The sequence below is a fragment of the Numida meleagris genome, chromosome 8 (assembly GCF_002078875.1).
Source record: "Numida meleagris isolate 19003 breed g44 Domestic line chromosome 8, NumMel1.0, whole genome shotgun sequence".
Classification (NCBI taxonomy): Eukaryota; Metazoa; Chordata; class Aves; order Galliformes; family Numididae; genus Numida; species Numida meleagris.
This window is the reverse complement of record NC_034416.1, coordinates 2,330,735-2,345,625: the sequence shown is the minus strand read 5'-3', so window position 1 is coordinate 2,345,625 and position 14,891 is coordinate 2,330,735. Positions and strand designations below refer to the sequence as shown.

At 56.7% G+C, this 14,891-nt stretch overlaps 3 protein-coding genes across 11 annotated transcripts in view; 2 read left to right on the top strand and 1 right to left on the bottom strand.

Moving 5' to 3' along the window:
* The window catches only part of GJB1 (gap junction protein beta 1), a 5,003-nt gene extending 3,669 nt beyond the window's left edge, over positions 1-1,334 (top strand). For all 3 annotated transcript variants that reach the window (XM_021406602.1, XM_021406600.1, XM_021406601.1), the window contains one exon: positions 327-1,334. In XM_021406602.1, coding sequence (XP_021262277.1) covers positions 339-1,178 — 840 coding nt within the window. In that variant the 5' untranslated portion in view covers positions 327-338 and the 3' untranslated portion in view covers positions 1,179-1,334. The remainder of the gene's footprint in view (positions 1-326) is intronic.
* LOC110403422 (gap junction alpha-3 protein-like) lies at positions 1,489-3,197 on the top strand. The gene has a single exon (XM_021406599.1). It carries the CDS (start codon positions 2,070-2,072, stop codon positions 2,955-2,957), a length of 888 nt encoding a protein of 295 aa, XP_021262274.1. The 5' UTR covers positions 1,489-2,069; the 3' UTR covers positions 2,958-3,197.
* The window catches only part of ZMYM3 (zinc finger MYM-type containing 3), a 30,359-nt gene continuing 19,088 nt past the window's right edge, over positions 3,621-14,891 (bottom strand). For 6 of the 7 annotated variants that reach the window (XM_021406582.1, XM_021406579.1, XM_021406585.1 and 3 more), the window contains 12 exons: positions 11,587-11,645; positions 10,891-11,059; positions 10,174-10,289; positions 9,826-10,000; positions 9,133-9,279; positions 8,188-8,291; positions 7,624-7,792; positions 7,351-7,502; positions 6,804-6,918; positions 5,602-5,856; positions 5,397-5,514; positions 3,621-5,009 (listed from right to left, as the gene is read on the bottom strand). In XM_021406582.1, coding sequence (XP_021262257.1) covers positions 4,811-5,009; positions 5,397-5,514; positions 5,602-5,856; positions 6,804-6,918; positions 7,351-7,502; positions 7,624-7,792; positions 8,188-8,291; positions 9,133-9,279; positions 9,826-10,000; positions 10,174-10,289; positions 10,891-11,059; positions 11,587-11,645 — 1,778 coding nt within the window. In that variant the 3' untranslated portion in view covers positions 3,621-4,810. The remainder of the gene's footprint in view (positions 5,010-5,396; positions 5,515-5,601; positions 5,857-6,803; positions 6,919-7,350; positions 7,503-7,623; positions 7,793-8,187; positions 8,292-9,132; positions 9,280-9,825; positions 10,001-10,173; positions 10,290-10,890; positions 11,060-11,586; positions 11,646-14,891) is intronic. The other variant, XM_021406584.1, reaches the window with a different exon arrangement.

Genomic DNA, 14,891 nt, shown 5'->3' with positions numbered 1-14,891 from the left:
GCAGAGAGGCCCTGCAGCAGCTCCTGGCTGCCCACTGGGAGCCCTTTGACCCTCTGCTACGGGGCCGGGCTTGGGGGCAGGGGGACGGCAGAGCCACGGGGCAGAGTGCTGCTCTGAGCTGTGTCAGCAGCGGGAGCCACCCTACCGTCCTGCTGTCTGTCTGTCCTGCCGTCCTGCTGTCTGTCCATCCATCCCGCTGCCCTGCTGTCTGTCCTGCCCCCACCCTGCAGGGCTGCGGTGGCCGCTCGCTCCCATGTCCCCCACCACCATGGCCGGGCCGTGGTGGCTCTCAGCTCCTAACGCCGCCTCTCTCTGCTCCCTGCCAGGCGTGAGGAGCCATGAACTGGGCCGGCCTCTACGCGGTGCTGAGCGGGGTGAACCGCCACTCCACCGCCATCGGGCGCATCTGGCTCTCCGTCATCTTCATCTTCAGGATCATGGTGCTGGTGGTGGCGGCCGAGAGCGTCTGGGGGGACGAGAAGTCCGCCTTCACCTGCAACACGCAGCAGCCCGGCTGCAACAGCGTCTGCTACGACCACTTCTTCCCCATCTCGCACATCCGCCTGTGGGCCCTGCAGCTCATCCTGGTCACCACGCCGGCCCTGCTCGTGGCCATGCACGTGGCCTACCAGCAGCACCAGGAGAAGAAGCTGCTGCTGATGACGGGCCACGCGGATGCCAAGCACCTGGAGGAGGTGAAGAAGCACAAGATGCGCATTGCGGGATCGCTGTGGTGGACGTACGTCTGCAGCGTGGTCTTCAGGCTGCTCTTTGAGGCCGTCTTCATGTACCTCTTCTACATGATCTACCCCGGCTACCAGATGGTGCGGCTGGTCAAGTGCGAGGCCTACCCCTGCCCCAACACCGTCGATTGCTTCGTCTCGCGGCCCACCGAGAAGACCATCTTCACCGTCTTCATGTTGGTCACCTCCAGCGTCTGCATCGTGCTCAACATGGCCGAGCTGGTCTACCTGGTGGTGCGGGCCTGCGCGCGTCGCGGCCGCCACAACTCCAACCCCTCCTCGGGGAAGGGCTCCTTCTACGGGCACAAGCTCTCCTCCGAGTACAAGCAGAATGAGATCAACCAGCTGCTGACCGAGCAGGACGGATCCCTCAAGGACATGCTGCGCCGCAACCCCGGCCTGCAGGAGAAGGGCGACCGCTGCTCCGCCTGCTGAGGCCCACACCGCCCCACAGCTGCCCCACAGCCCTGGGGAGGGCCCACGCCGCCCCTGTTTCGCGTATCGCACACCCGGTGCCGGCCCTCCTGGACAGCGGGGATGGGGAGGGCACGGCTGCTGCTGCGTGCTCGGGCCATTAAATGTCCATTCTCAGGTGCTGCCTCCCTGCTTTGTGCTCCGGATGGGGACACGGTGCCAGCGTGGGGTGCCCACCCCTGAGCAGAGAGGAGCAGCTCTGGGTACACCCAGGCTACCGCTTCCCTATGTGCAGGGTCACCCAGCCCCATACCTGGGGTTTGGAGGGCTACGGTCCCTGGGGGTGGTTGTGGTGGCAGTCACAGTGCCCCAGCAGCACGCGTGAGGGAGCGGTGACCCTCTGGTGGCATTGAGCACCAGCCCCTGCAGCCCCACAGTATATTTAGAAAAGTGCCCAGACCAAAAATAGAGGGGAAAATTTTCCCCCAGTGGCTGCTTCATCTGCCAATCACGAGAAAAGCCAATGGAGCCCGCAGCTGCATCACGACCCGCAAACCCTCTGCCCACCATCGGGTGGACGGACGGACAGACGGAGCCGGGTAGACCTGTCCGCACTCCGTGATCGCAGGGGAAGCGGCCTCGGAGCATCCCACAGCGCTCCGTGGGAGCTGACAGCGTGGGAGCACCCACACACCCACGACGGTGAGGGGTCCCCGTGGCAGCCGTGCCCACCCCGCTGCCGGGGCTGCTCCTGCTGGAAGCTCCCGCTGCCCTCCCCACACCGGGTTAGGGGGTCTGGTGGGACGTGAGGTGGGGGCAGCCCCAGCGTTGGTCCCCGCATGCCCGCCCTGGGGATGGGGTTGCAGCCGGGCAGGCGTCCGTGTGTCTGGAACGTGGCTGTCTTGCAGCGCCATGGGGGACTGGAGCCTGCTGGGGCGGCTGCTGGAGAACGCCCAGGAGCACTCCACGGTGGTGGGGAAGGTCTGGCTCACCGTCCTCTTCGTCTTCCGCATCCTGGTGCTGGGGGCGGCCGCGGAACGGGTGTGGGGTGACGAGCTGGCCGGCTTCTCATGCGACACGCAGCAGCCCGGCTGCCAGAACGCCTGCTACGACAGCACCTTCCCCATCTCCCACCTGCGCTTCTGGGTCCTGCAGATCATTTTCGTCTCCACCCCCAGCCTCGTGTACCTGGGCCACATCCTGCACTTGGTGCACCTGGAGGAGAAGGCGCAGCAGCAGGCGGCAGCACGGGGTGGCAGCGGGGCCCGGAGGCAGCAGGGACAGCCCCGCATCCCAACACGGGACACTTGGGGCCGGGTGCAGATGCACGGGGCCATCCTGAGGACGTACGTCTGCAGCGTCGTCTTCAAGGCTCTCTTCGAGATGGGTTTCATCGCGGGGCAGTACGCCTTGTACGGGCTCGAGCTGAAGCCCCTCTACACCTGCAGCCGCTGGCCCTGCCCCAACACCGTCAACTGCTACATCTCCCGGCCCACCGAGAAGACCATCTTCATCCTCTTCATGCTGGGGGTGGCCTGCGTGTCCCTGCTGCTCAACCTGGTGGAGATCTACCACCTGGGCCTCACCAAGTGCCGGCAGCGGTCAGGTCCCAGATCCCGCATCCTGCCTGGCCCTGCTGGCCTTGCGGGGTCCCACGGCGCCCGCTTCACCTTGCCTGGTGGTGGCAACCCCATGGACGCCAGCAGACCGCACCTGGCACCCCTGGGGAAGGCTGGTGCTTGGCTGGGGGTGGCCAGCGGGTCCCGTGGGAAGGCGCGAGTGGGGGACCTGGCAGTGTGAACGCATCTGGCGCCTGCCAGGATGCCTGGGGATGGGCAATGCGCGGGCTGCCAGGCTGTGCCATGGTGGCCACAGTTGTGGTTCCCATCTCCAGGACCTGCCAGGCCCGTGGCACAGACCCCACGGCCAGCATGAGAGCTGAGCATGGGCCGGGAGCAGCAGGGCCAAGCCGGGGCAGGAGCAAACCCCACAACCCCAACCCTCAGCCCTGAGGAGCAAATAAACACCCACTGCACGTCACTTGACTCCTGCTCTGCCCATGGGCGCTGTGGCATTGCTGTCTGAACATTTGTCTCATGCATGACCCCAGGGGCTGCGGAAGGGCCTCCACCGTGCTGGGCTGCAGTCCTGCGGGTGGGGAGCGGGCAGGATGGAGTGCAGGCAGCACAGCAAGGGAGGGATGGAGAGGAGGGAAACGCATGGTGGCAGCTCGTCCTGCTCTCCCCCCCAAGGCCATGCTCTGGCTGCAGGGATGTGCTGAGCTGGGATCACCCACTGCTATGGGGACAAGGGCCCTTGTGCCCAACAGAGCCGTGTAGCACCTTTGGGAGAGGCCAAGCTCGGGGAAGGGAGGGTCCCAGCCCCACAGGCAAGGTCCCTGCTTGGGGCTGGGGCTGCATGCCAGTGCCCACCCTACTGCTGGGGGAAAGCAGGTGCTGCCAGCAACTTTCTGCAACTTTATTTGAAATGAATGGTTTCCAGAGACACAGGGTTAGTCCTAAAGCCCTGTTATCACTACAACAAGACTGGTGAGTGGCTCACTCTCCACATGGACACAGAACAGAGGGCCCCAGGCCAAGGCCCAGAACAATATATACAGGCTCAACAAACAGTGCTGAGACCCATGTACAGCTCAGGAAAACCAACCAGAACACAAGGAGGGGCAGGAGGCAGCAGGGAACAACACAGCCGGAGCCCAGCTCGCTCTGGGCAGGGCGCTGGGGCCCTGCAGCTTTGGGAGAAAGGAGAGGCCAGGCAGATCCCCTCGCTTCTGCCAGCGGCTGCCCGAGCCCAGAGCAGGAGCAGAGGAACCTGCCACTGCCACCAGCACCCCAGCCAGCTTGCAGTGCTGGTGGCACCTCGCCCTTCGGAGGGGTCTACATCAGGAGTGGGGACAGTGAGGAGAGAAGGGCAGCACTGGCACAGACCCGTGTCAGTCAGTTTTCTGCCGACTCAGAAAACATTGACAAAATTGAGGGAGACAGCCCAGCTGGGTCTCTGACCTCATGTTCCAGCATCAACTCCACCTGCTCCCAACAGCCAGTCTTGGCCACCTCCCACCCCTGGAAACAACTCTTCCTCTACCCAGCAGCTCACGTGCTGCCGGTGGTCCTTCCCTGCTGCCCTGAAAACACTGTCCCACTGCAGCAGAGCTACCATTCCTGCCGTGCCACGTGCAGCTTCTGTGAGCTGATGCCAAGGGAAGGGGGAATTTAAAAGCCTCAGAGCCTGCTGGTCCCAGGCAGCGCTCTGCCATATTGTGCGGTTCCTGCCTCAGGGCAGAGGGAGAAGGGGGTAGTGTCAGAGTCGGGGGGTAGGGGCTGCAGCCCTGGGGAGAGGGAGGACGGGGCTGAAAAGGGGCCACCACCCTGGTGGCTTTGCCACCTCTGTGCTGCAGGGGCTGGCCCCAGGGAAGATGGCCCACCTGGCACTGGGACAGGGCTGAGCGCAGGCGCCACGAAGGTAGGAAAGGCCTGTTACGAGCAGGATGAGATGTCTGGAGTCCGATAACAATGTGGGGACAGCATTGCTGCAGTCCCGGCCCCACGCTGCGCTGCACGGCCCCCGAAACAGGAGTCATGGAGACAAAGAGTCCAGGGCTGGAGCAGAACCAGCCCAGCAGCACCTTGTGCTTAGTCCATATCATCCTCCAGGCTGCTGAGCCGGCTGTGCTCCTCGTAGATCTCCCTCACCGCCAGGATGCGGTTCAGCATGCTTTCCAGCATGCTCCGGTCCATGGGGATGACTGAGTACCAAAGTGGGGACTCGGCGATGCATGACCGCTCAGGCTGCAGGTAGAAGATGTCGTTGCGGTTCCGCATACTCTCAGGACTGTAAGAAGAAAGGAAAGTGAGACCTAGGATATCAATAGCAGGAGCTCAGAAAGCCTGGCTTGCCCACTCAGTTATCAAGGAGGGCTCAAGTCTCTCATTCTCCGGGCAGGACAAGGCCACGGACTGCAGTCCTCACTCCAAAGTAAACTCCCTAACCACTAAAGGAGACACACCACACAGCCCTCCATGTCTTTAAAGAGATGAGCAATGAAAGCAGACAGAGAGAAATGTTCTCTCAACCACAGCCTACAAGCAGTGCAGACCCTGGTCAAGGCTTAACGCTCATGGAAGAATGCGTGGAGAGCAGTATCTACTCCACTGGGTCTCCCTGAAACTGAGAGGTAGCCCCAGAATGACACAGGCCTCTCCTCCAGAAAAGCCTCACCATTTAGAGAGATAAAATTCATAGAACTTGACGGGGCATCGAAGTGGGTTCATCTTGTTCTCCCGCTGCTCCAACATTGGCATCTCCTCCTCACGCTTCCTCTTTCCAGTGCTACCATCTGCAAGGGGGGACAGAGTAGGATCACAGCTGGGACGTGACAGAGAAGGCAGGGAGAGGGACAAAGAGATGCTCTGTCAGACCCTACCTCGGCCTTTCTTCTGCTTGGCAGGAGCACAGTAGCGGATGCTCACCATCTTCGTGACGCCACGGGCTGTGGTGCACTTGCGGGACTGGCGTACTACGTTGGTGAAAGAGAGCTGCATGTGCTCCTCTGCTGTCTGCAGCCCAAAGAACTTAGTGTTGAAGAACATAAGGGTGTTAAGGAGCACAAAGGGTGAGTAAACACCCAGCTGCTTGCACTCCCAGAGGTGCTCCTCCTCGACACGTGAGAAGACTGTGTCTGCAACACACAGGAAGAACCAGGTCAACACCCACAGTGGCCTCGTGTTCTTTCAGGAGGGAACTAGAACAATGTGCCTGCCAGCAGTGGCTGGGAGCCAGCCCCATGCATCTGAAGAACGTGGGCCTGGAGCAATCCCTTCACCCTGTGCAGGCAAGCTCAACTTGGTGCTGACGCTTCACAATGCCTGCTTTCCCACAAGATTCCTCCTCCAGAGCCATCAGTGGACCCTAACCCTGCCCACTCCACAGCATAGGCAAATCTCAGCCCAGAACCCAAATAAATCCTAACAGCTCATCCCTTTCAATGGCCACGAAGCGGATTCCAGGTCAGTGTTCCACCTCACTATGTGAGATAATAGAAAAGCTAGCTCCTGTCTAGACACATAAGTCTGGAGCCAAAGGCCTCTGCCTGGGACAGCCATCACGATCACGCTACAGCAACTAACTGTTTACAAGACACTGCAGGGAAGGAAGCCCAGATCGTGGCATCATGGAAAGCCTCTGGAAAGCTCTAAGGCAGTCTGTTCACAAGGTAGCATCATAGCAACCATGGCCAACATTCAGAACAGTGTGCAGGGCTTTCCCACAGACCAGGAAGAGAAAGACATGGGCCACTACACCTGTTGGTTTGGTATCCTCTTTACCAAATGGTTGAGACACCACTGAAATTCACTATTGTAAAGGTCATAACTGTTCCAAGAAACAAAGCAGCCACACTCTGCTCCCAACCAGCCTGACTCTGGGAAACAAAGTTGCTGAAGCATAAACCAGACTGGCTCTGCTGTCAGTATGGGTCAGGATGACCCTAAAATGCAGTGGAACAGCGCTGCCTGTACCAAGAAAGAAGTCTGAGGCTGGAGGAACACAAACAGACTGGAGGATCCAAGGCAAGACGCATAAATGGGTCATGTGTGTGGTAAGTCAAGGTAATATGGAGACACGTACTGTTTGGTAAGACTGTGGGTTGCCAGCCGCTCAGGGACTTGTTCAGCTCCTGCACGAAGGTCAGGTAGTAAAGGTCTGTAAATATATTCACCATACGATTGTTCTCAAGCAGGTACTAGAAAGAACAAAACACACAGTCAAGAAAGACAGCAGTACCTGGAGTGCAAACTCTCCCCAGAAAGCCCAGGACACACACACAGAGCCCTGGCTTGCACAGCCAGAGTTGCAGAGCAGATGCTTAGCTATAAGCATCCATTCCTGAAAGCTGTGAGAAACTGCAGCACATCACAAGCTGACTTGATGAATAAGAAGGGATTGAGACTGAATTTGGAGAGATCTCTCAGCCTTCCTCTATGATGTGCTCCTTGTGTGCACGGACAGGGAATAGCTGTCACCTCCCAGTGTTCCCTCAGGAACAAAGACTGAACCATGTAGGTTGCTGTCATAGGTCTCCAGAAGGCAAAAAAAAGGGTAAGAACTTCCTCTCACCAGATCTGACCCCCAGGTCTGGCTGTGAAGGATGTGAGGACAACAAACCCTCCCTCACCTGCTGGATGCCAAGGCAAAGGTAATAGATGCTGTCTGGTTCGTAGCGCTCTCCATTGGGCCGTGTTATTTCCTTGACAAACTGAGCCAGGCCATAGTTGAGTTCAGCTGCTGTGCAGGCCAGGATGTCTTCTTTGATCCTTATGGGCTTGGCTGTGGAAACAAACATGGTAGCCTCAGACAACGTCCTGCAAGGTGAGAAGCACCTCAACACCCTGGGACCCAGCTGCTGGGAGGTGTCTGCCACTCCGCTCCATACAGACAGGACACTCACGGCCAAAGCGCAGCTCCTCTCCCTTGCTGGTCTCTCCTCCTGCATACTTGGCTTGCACCCAGGACTTCCAGGCATTCACACCATATGAGTAGTTTAGTGCTGTGCAGCTGGGCTGACTGCTCATTGAGTCCCGGGAACAGCTTTCGGAGAGCACCAGACGTTTCTGCCCCTGCAGAGAGGTGTACTGTGAGATTACGCACGTACCTGGGACAGATGCAAGATTCCCAGCTGCTCCTCAGACCTGCTGGCAGCTAGTTCCCTCCCAGTGTGCCTGTGCCAATGCCAGCAGGCATCCTTCTGCTGACAGCCAAGCTAACAAGACCCATTAGTTATGAGAACCACAGGCCGGAAAGAGGCCAGCTCTCACACAGCACGTTGCATTCAGGGCTGCTCCACAGTGACAGGCAGATATTTCCATTCAGAGAGTGGCCCACAGGCCATGTATGCCTTGAAGGGAGGGAGTACAACCTCCCCAGCACACCTCCCCTCAGACTATGTCCCAGATGGCAGCTCCCACTCCAAATTCACAAGGCTTTGAGCAGGCAGTACCCACTAAAAGCTCACCTTTCGGACAGCACGAGGCAGCTCTTGCTCTGTGGACACATCTTCTGGGCCCACCAACCCACAGTCAAAGAGAAAATCCACACTGGGGTTGATGTATAGAGGGTCTGAAAGGAAACATGGGAATAAGAGATCAGCTGAGACACCTCACCCTGTTTCCAACAGAGATAACAGGCAGGCATCTAAGACAAGTTGCCATTCTGGCCTGGTTCTTATAGCCAGCTGTAGAGGGAACATGCAGCCCAACACCTTGCACCCTCCACTTCTGCCTGGCACAAACATTTGGCCACAGCCCAACAAAGGAAACACTATCACCTGCCAGAGTTGCAAAATGTCTCAGACTAATCAGAACCCAAAATTCTTCCTTCTGACAGTTCTGTTTTTTAAAACATCTAGAACATCTCTCATCCCTTCATTCCAGGCCAGCAGTGGTGACAGCCTGGCACAAGTACCCCAGTTCTCTGTCCTCTCCTACTAGTATACTGCCTCAGCACTGCTGTGCACATCTGTCCCTTCTTCCCAACCTTCTGCCCTCTGACAGACACACACAGCAACTCTACCATTTCCCGAGATGTCACGCACTGTCCAGGCCTCTCTCAGGCTTTGCTGGATCCTCTGGAGTCATTATCTGTAAGCATACTAGCACCACTGCCCTACACTTTGTGCTGTTAAAATCAGTTTCTCATTCTCCCTTTCCTGCAGACCTATGTCCTCAGGAGGTCAGTTAGTCAAAAAACACAGACTTGTTCAAAAGTGGTGGTCTCACCCCTGCTGTGAGCAGTCATCTGCAAGACCCTCAGCTCCTGGCCTCAAGCAGGGTCAGTCAGGGGGCATGGGGAGGTAAGTTCACACAGGTCTTAATGCTGCTGGCAAAGGTGGGCTGAGGGCAGCAGGAGGACCCTGCTGCAGCATGAGCAGCCCCGCATGCCTGCTTCACCTAGCTCTTACTCTTAGGGAAGTCAGCCTCCAGGTCCTGGCCTGGCTCATCGAGGACGTTTGCCATCTTGACAGCCATAGCCAACACATCGTCCCTTGCTGGTCCAAACAGATCACAGTCCTCCAGGAGACCCTCTGCGCTCTGGTTACTCACCAGGTCTGCAATGCAAAAGCAGATGAGAAACTATTTCAAAAAAACTGTTTTGTCTCCTTTCCTCTTGACAGCTGGAAAATTAAGTCAGGCTCCCCAGGGCACAGTCCTGTGCTCAGATCAGCCCCATAACAACCGTGCTGCCCAGCTCTCCCTGGACAGCAAGAAACTAGACCTTTGTCCTCTCCCCTGACACAGCTCTAGTCACTGGGGTTTGAGGAGCACAGCCCCCAGCTAAAACAATCTGTGAGTTCAGGACTGCTAGTCTTCTGGCTGGGGAGCTGCTTTAGGTAAGAGCCTGAACAGCCATGTGAATAAACTAGTGGACGTGTGCCAAGACTGGCACCTCCAAAGCAGATAGCAGCAGACACTGCTCCTTGCTGCAGCTCTCCCCTCCTGGTACTTTCTCGAGCAGCAGCTGAGGGCTTGCTCTACTCTGCTCCTTTTCAAAGGCTTTGGAGGAGCTGCAATCCGGGCAGATGTTCTGGTTTCAGGAGTAGGCAAACCTTGGCAATGCCAGCCATCGGGCCAGCCCAAGCCACGGCAGAACCTACCACACAGGTCTGAGGAGGCTTTGTCCAGTTCCTCAGCCTCTGCAATCATCTCTGCCATGGCCAGGATGTCAGCCTCTAGAGGATTGGAGGGGATCTTCACCTTCAGCTCCTCAATTGTCTCCACAATCTTATCTGCGCTCTCCAGTGTGGTGGGTAGAAACATTGGCACAGGCACCTGTTGACAGCAGCACACCAGGCAGAGATCAGACACGTGATGTGCCCACACAGGGTTCTGGTTCAGCCAACTGCTGTGAAAGCAGAGGCAGGAGAAGAGGACAGAGAAGCAGGAAGACTACAGCAAGGCAGGACTGAGACAGAGAACACAAGCAGGTAAAGTGTGTCGCTTACCGGGACAGGCATGGAGAAAGGCACAGGTACTTTCTGGCAGTACATATGCATAGGCACAGGCACGAAGATCGGGACTGGGATTGGCAACACAATCACCTGGGGCTTCCAGTCAGCCTCTGACAAGAGCAAAAGTACATCAGTGAGCTTTCTCCCAGCAGCTCCTCCACCCAGCCTAGCTGTGCACAGCCATGCCCACACAGCCAACCAGCACCACAGCCCTTCCAGACATCAGCATCTGACTTACAGGCAGAGCTGAAGCAGCAGCAAGCCAGACAGCCCTGCAGCAGGAGAGGCTTGCCTTAGCCAGAGGTGCAAGCCCTGCTCTTATGCGGTCCTACTGAGAGATCATGCTTTGTACATGCTACAGACCACATACACGCACCCAATGGCAGCTTCACAGTGGAACCTGCTCAACAGACAGCCCTTCCGGCAAGCTGATGATCTCTAGAGGAGAAGGAGTTGCCTCATGTATTGTAAGAGAGGTGGAATCATGCTGCAGTGCTCCTTTCGTTGCTGACGGAAATGGACTCCCTACCTCCATCCAAGGCTGTGCATACCTCACACATCCCTGATACTCCCTCAGCATGATGCCAAACACCCAGCAGCTCTACAGAGCATTTCAAGCTGGATTTATATCCAGTCTGGAACAAGGACATGCTATCTTCCTTTCCAAAACACCCCTTTAATTCTGCAGTTAGTCGTGTCTTACTGTCCTACCTGTCTGACATCCTTTGGACTTCATTTCTACCTTGCAGGAAACACCCCGGTTCTGCATCAGTGGTTTGCACATGGCAGCTTTGTTCTTCCGGGGGGTGGCTGGAACTGGAGGGGGTGGGGGAGGCGGTGCAGCTGGAGACATGTGGGCTGAGGAGGTCTTTGAAGACAGCTGAGGAAACGCAGAAAGCAGGAGGTTGGTGTCCACTGAAAGCAGCGCTATCTCTTTTCAACCACTGGTACAGCCTCCTGGAGCCTGGCAGTCCGCAGCACACATGTACGTGCTCCCACAGTTACATCTGGCCAACGGGCTGCCAAGCTGATGGTGGCAGGGAACAAACCCATATGGGATCTCTACAGTCAGCAGGAAGTTTGGCACCGGTGAGCAGCAGGGAGTGCAGTGGGACAGTGACTATGCCCAGGCACGGGTGAGCACTGCACAAAGAAGAGCCAGCGCTACAGTGGCAGACTGCTCTGGTGTCCATGCTTCATTCCTGGGCAACAGTTACTCATCATCCTCTCAGGAGATGTGCTGATGCTGCCCTCCCCAGAAGCTCGTATCAGCTCCCACTGCCCAGGCCACTACCATCAAAATGCACTCACTGTAGGAGAATTAGATCTCCACAGTCAATTGCAGATCTGAGTGAGGACAGTCCCCTCGTGCTATCTAGCAAATTCCTGTCTCCAACAGAACCTTACCGTGTTAGTCTCTGCCTTCTGATGGGAAGAAGCAGGTGGTTTTGTTTCTGAAGATTGACCTGTAAGAGAAAGCAATGCCTCTTAGTTCAAGAGCTCCTCGGCTAACAGGTCCCACTGCTGGGACTGGAGGTGGCAGCAGCCACAGGCCAGAGGGCAGTGACAGGCTCCCCAGAAACCGCTCCTGGCCACTCCAGGATCAGTTAGACATTCCAAAAATCTCTAGCCCTAGCGCCTTTGAAAACACTACAGCTCCAAAATCAAGTCATTGCCGTGTCAATTTGTATTCCCTTGTAGTCCACCCCATCCCCATCACAGCAGGTCAGGAGAAATCCCAGCCCCTTGTAGAGAGAGGACGCCAGGGCTCTATTCCCAGCTCTGCCTACTGGCTTGCTGTACCGAGCCATGGCCCCTCCCTGTGCCTCCATCTCCCTGCTATAAATACCTTGGCAAAGTGCTTCGAGATCCCTAGGAAGAAGGTGACAGAGCTAATAGCAGCGTTACAAGGTATCCCAGAAAGTACAGAGACAGCTTTGCCCAGCATTAGAAATGCAAAAGAGAAGGGCTCACGGCAGGTAAGAGGCGCGCATGGCAGACACTAGTCTGAGATGGTGACAATATCATCCTTGCTGGGACAATTATTCCAGCTCACCTGCTTTGCAGAGCACCTGCACCCACCCCAAAGGCTGCTGAGCTAAAAGAGCACCTTCATCCAAGCCTCCCGCGAACCCTGCTTACCCACGTGGCTGAGAAACAGAACTGCCTCCTACAGCACCGAGCAACCGTGGGCTGTGTGTGAAGGAGACACCTGCAAGCCAAGCAGCAGGTCAGAGCACCCACACAGCGCGGCAGCTCCACTCGCAGCTCCTACAGATAGGCCCCCCAAAAAGGCCCAGACTCCCCAAGAACCAACACACGGGCACTGGCACTGCACAGCTCCCTGTGTCCCAAGGAAATCCCAAGGACTTTGCTCTTCAGTAAACAGAGGTGCAGCAAAGCCCGTTTGGTGACTGCCACAGAGGGGACAGCTAAGTTCCCCGTCGAGGAAGCTCTCCAGCCTGCAGCTGGGGATTCAGCCACAGGATGTGCAACCATCTCAGTGGGTCCAAGAGCTCCCCATGACCCACCCAAGGTGGACAGGCAACAAGTCTAGGTGGGAGACACGGATGGCTTGGATGGAGAAAGACAAGCTGCGGAGTAGAGTAAAAGCAAAGTCTTGCTATAGCACAATCAAAAGCAAAGGTCAGTGTCCCACAGGCCAAAGATTTAGATCTGTGGCAAACAAGAAAATCCTCCCACCACAAAGCTCCACACGCTGCATGTCCAGGCTCTCAAGAAAGCTGCGGCTTGGTCTTTACTCTCACAGTAAGCTCTCTAGCTAACACTAGCAAGGAGCTGCCAAGGCATAAACTGCACCAAGCATGACTTCTAGCCCTCTCTCCTCTGCAGCTGGACAGCCCTATACAGAACCGGTTCCCTTTGGAAGTCTTTGGGCACAGTTCTGTTGCAGGAGCTCCTCAATCACTTGCTATGCACGCTCTGTTCCCAGCAAAGGAATGGCCACTCTTAACGTCAGCAAGCACCCTGAGGATCACCAGGCAGCCAGAAGCTGCTGGAATTAATGGTTTTAGGCAACCATTGGCTGCAAAAAAAGCAAGCGGTCAGCAGCAATGCCCAAGATGGGCCTAAAATCCAAGCAGTCCCTTGCAAGCTTGCAACTCTGCTGCCAGAAGACCCTGGCTGGACCAGGCAGAAGCTGTTCCTCACCAGCACTGACAAGCTGCTCCTCCTGAAACGCCCTGCACAGCCCACTGGGCTGGAAAGCTCTGTGTAAGCACATAGCAGCTCTGGCTCCAGCGCAAGCTGACCAGTACACCACAGTCCCAGGACAAAGCTGTCCAGACCTTTAACCACAGCTGGCAGAGGACAGGTGTACCAGAACACAGAAGAATCAGTGCCACCAGCGGCACTTGCACTTTGGCTTTTACCAAGCCTGGAGACTGTGCTCAGCTGAGCACTCACCACTACCAAAGGGCACTTCCTTGGCTGCCCTCAGAGTCCTCTGCCTCACAAGTGCACAGAAAGGCAGTACAGGGAAGGGCAGCGCACCAAGTGCTAAACAGCAAAGATCCTGGGGGCCTCCAAAGACATAGTGGAGGGTGGTGATCAGGTCCTTGCGGTTGTTGGTGGTGGAGAGGGTACTTAAGAGTCTTGTGGTCCATGTCTCCTAGAGGCAAGGGCCAAATGCTGTGAAATAGATGCTTCCCTTGGCAGGCAGTGGCTTGCTTGCTGTGCCTGTGTCCCCACAGCAGTGTTACTGATGCCTCACAGGTAAGATGCCTTGAAAGCAGGGGACAAATCGAACAGCAAGGCTAAGGCTGTAAAATCACTCGGTGAGCTACAGGAAACGGCAAGCTCAGTGCCTCTTCCTCCTCTGGGGCAGCAGGACACTGTGCCCCATCAAGCAGTCTCCCTTTGGACACCCCAGTGCCAGCTGAAACCAACAGTTTTTTGTCCAGGTCACCCCAGTGCGTTGCCACTTGAGCTGTCACCTCGCACGGTGCTTTACAGAGCATGGCTCTCGGAAGACAGGTCGGGACTCCCCTGGCTGGGGGAACTGTCTGCTTCTGGCAGAGCAGCTCTGCTTTGCTCTCGAAGCAGCGCTGACATCCAGGGTTTCCCTCATCTTGCAGTTTGCCCACTGCTGTCAGAAGAGAGGCATCAAGAAGAGCCTGAAGATGGAGAATGAGGTCTCACAAGGGAAGGTCCTCCTCTTGGTTTCCCCTCCTCAGTGCACCCTAGTCAGGGTTTTACACCTCGTGAAATCCCAGGAGGCTGCAAAGCCCTTAGCCTGCAATACCGGTATCAGTCGAAGCCTGATGCACTGAAGGAAGTCACGTCACAAACTGCAGGCATTTTGTTAACTAGATCAAACAGATTACCTAGAAGATCATGGCCTCTGAAAGACCAAGCAGAATGAAGCTACACGAGAGTCCAAGGGCCACGCGATGTCTTGTCACTGTCACTATGAGCACCTTCCATCCTGAGGGACCCCAAAGCACTTTGCAATCTTCTGTAAGCAACTGGCTCAAGTTAACGTTAGGAAATGAGGCAACAGGCAGTGAAAATCTCCTCTCCAGCTGGAACTCCACGGATGCAGAATGGGGTTATCCGGGACACGGGGTTGGCAATTCCCCAAAGCTGCGGCAATCTTTTGGTAGGAATCCAATCTAACTTCACAAGACAGAGTGCCTCCAGCGGCTCTGCGCTCCCTCAAGATCGGTCTAGGTTCAGCTCTGGCTGAGGAG